This window comes from Chaetura pelagica, unplaced genomic scaffold (assembly GCF_000747805.2).
Source record: "Chaetura pelagica isolate M959 unplaced genomic scaffold, ChaPel_1.0 scaffold102, whole genome shotgun sequence".
Lineage (NCBI taxonomy): Eukaryota > Metazoa > Chordata > Aves > Apodiformes > Apodidae > Chaetura > Chaetura pelagica.
In genome coordinates this window covers 584,297-587,306 of record NW_009952483.1, presented here as the reverse complement: position 1 = coordinate 587,306, position 3,010 = coordinate 584,297, and the positions used below count along the sequence as shown (strand labels likewise).

The window sequence follows — 3,010 nt, the reverse complement described above, 5'->3', positions numbered from 1 at the left end:
CCTGCTGATTAGGCTGGAAGTTACAACCTGCCTTGGACTATTTTGTCTGATTGAAGCTATTTCTGAGTTGTTAAACAGAGTATTGAAGCTTAAACTCTTGAAGTAACATTCAATTTGAAGAAATGCCCCTCAGCTCTAGTCATATGTTACATGTTACCAGTATAGCCCATGGTATTTAAGGGATTAAGCTGTTTGGTAATTTGCAGATACACTCTCCTCTATACAGAACTGGGAATGTTAAAGTAATTTATCACCATAGCCTGAAATTAATCCTTTGCTGAGCCCTGAGGAAAAGTTTACTTCAGAGAGATGTAAGTTTACAGTTCTAAATATGTATGTAAAGGAATTTGCTGACCTTCCCACTCCAGGTCTCTGCAGTGCTCTGTGATGATGAAGTTATGCTGACCATTAAGCCTGGTGAACATGGATCTACCTATGGAGGAAATCCATTGGCTTGCCGCGTGGCAATGGCAGCACTGGAGGTTTGTGTCTCGTGACAGAGATTTGAATTCCAAGGGAAAAAAAGGTGTCACACTGACATGATCTTTGCTTAAATAAGTGACACAATTACAAGTAGAAATCTGGCTTTAAGTAAGAATAGAAAACTGGTAACTGTGGTTAACTCTTTGCATGGAAGAAAGTCTAAAGTCTTCACTGGAAATGTGTTCTAATTGTCTGTATTTTATGGTATTAATGTCTTAAATGACAAAATAAAATTTCAATGTGGGAAGTTTCAAGGCACTTATGAAAAATCGGTAAAATAGTTTCACTAACTTCACAAAGACATTTTTAAATTGGCTTTTTTTACTATGCCATGTTGCAGAGGCTTTGTGAGCTTGGTAACACGTATGTGCTACAGAAGCTCAAACAGAAGTTAGTGAAATGTCTTGTCCAGAGTCTATATTTTAATTATTCTGTAGCTGCAAAATTGACTACATGTAAGGCAAGTCACTCAGAAAGCCTCATCATTGCCCAATATCTGGACCCGGACAGATCAAGAGTATTCATAGCTTTACTGTTTGCTTGTAAATAATGGCAAATGAGAAGCAGTTGCTTTAGAAGAAAATTTCCAAGAGATTATTGCTTCCTGTAAACACGAATGAATAAAGGCTGGATACTAATCTGCTTGGATGTGCAGCCTTTGCTGTGCCACTTTGGATGTATCAGCTTTTGTATCTCAGCAAGTGCAATGTCATTCGTCATCTAGTCCAGCCCGTACATGACTGCAGTGCCATTCCATTTACTGTAGATCTGACTTCCCTTTAGGTAATTGAAGAGGAAGACCTGGCTAAAAATGCAGAAAAAATGGGTAACATACTAAGAAACGAGCTGATGAAGACACCATCTGATATTGTAACTGCTGTAAGAGGAAAAGGGCTATTAAATGCAATTGTAATTCGGGAAACCAAAGGTGAGGAAATAAAACGGCACAATCACAGTGTGAAAAATGTATTTTAACTTCATGGAATCACAGAATGGTTTGGGTTAGAAGGGACCTTAAAGATCATCCAGTTCCAACCCCCATGCATGGGTAGGGACACCTCCCACCAGACCAGGCTGCACAAGCCTCATCCAACCTGGCCTTGAACATCTCTAGGGAGGGGCTTCCACAACCTCCCTGGGCAACCTGCTCCAGCACCTTCCTACCTTCGTGGTGAAGAATTTTTTCCTAATATCTAACCTAAATCTGCTCTATTTCAGATAAATGAAATTGAAAGTATCTTAATGGAGCAGGGGGATGGCTTATAGGCATCATGTTGGGTTCAGATCTCAGCTCTAGTACTGTAGTACCTACTGAAAATGTATTCGAGTGACTGTGTGCTATTAAAAATAGGTTTTTTTTTTAACTAAGTAGATCTTAACTTTTTTTTTTGTAATGATTATTTGAATTATTGTATGATGTGATAATGTCCAAACCTGATAGTGAATCTATCTCCCAGCAAATACCCTTTTGTCTCCTTACCTGAAGAAAATTATCCACATCTGCAAACCAGTTTCTGACAGATTATGGAGGTTTTTTTTTGCTTCAGGATAGTTAGAAAAATACAGTGAATACCAGAGGGTACAAGGAAGGAAAAAGCTAATGAGTGAAAACAAGTTTCTCAGATTAACACCTTGAATTACATCGGGAGTCAGCTTAGAAGCCAGAGCAGACAATGATTTGTGTCTTGGGCACACAAAGTGACAAAGTGCTGGGGGGGAGGAGGGGGGTGTAATTTCCTAAGACAGGCACATGATGCACTGAAATCCAGGCATAAATGCAACCTTGTCTGTAGTCCTGTCCAGGTGTCCTCTGATCTCTCTCTGGCATGGTTCTTTTCTTAAAAGTTACTGCTACACCTGGTCAGGGCCTCAGTTGTGAAGGAGCAAAGCTTGGTGTGCTAGAAGGAAACCTGGGTCCTGTCAGACAGATGGCAGCTTTGCAGCAGCCTTGTGTGTTCACTGCACATTCTGGGGGGCTGCTCAGATGCTCAGAGCTGACCGCTTCATCTTTTTCACTGCCAGATGGCAAGGACTTTACAAGCTGCCCTCTGTGTACCCTGTGCTGCAATGTGTGCCACTTTGGGTCATTTTTTCTTCTCTTCTCCCTTTCCTTGCAGACTACGATGCCTGGAAGGTGTGTTTGCGACTCCGGGACAACGGGCTTCTTGCCAAGCCTACCCATGGGGATATCATCAGGCTGGCACCACCCCTTGTGATCAAGGAGGATGAAATCATGGAATGCATTGAAATAATTCACAAGACCATCCTCTCTTTCTGAACACTGGGCTTTTAAAGTGCATCTGCTGACTGACCCCAGGTGGTGTGCTGAAATGTGTGTGTGCTGAAGGCCTGCTCTTGAAGCAAGCATCTCTCATTCCTTTTATCTAAGAGGACTTCAGTCTTAAAACATAGCTATGGCTTGAAACAATAATGTCTCTGAAGAAAATAAAGAATGATTTTAAAGAGTTTCCAGTCTTGGAATACTTGGAAATAAAGTAGTGATGTTCTGTTCATCTAGTCGTGTACC

At 41.1% G+C, this 3,010-nt stretch overlaps 1 protein-coding gene across 1 annotated transcript; it reads left to right on the top strand.

Moving 5' to 3' along the window:
- Nucleotides 1–369: 369 nt before the first annotated feature.
- Nucleotides 370–2,803, top strand: LOC104398673 (ornithine aminotransferase, mitochondrial-like). The gene is made up of 3 exons (XM_010008808.1): nucleotides 370–482; nucleotides 1,267–1,411; nucleotides 2,601–2,803. Exons 1-3 carry the CDS (start codon nucleotides 399–401, stop codon nucleotides 2,759–2,761), a joined length of 390 nt encoding a protein of 129 aa, XP_010007110.1. The 5' UTR covers nucleotides 370–398; the 3' UTR covers nucleotides 2,762–2,803.
- The last annotated feature ends 207 nt before the right edge of the window (nucleotides 2,804–3,010 follow it).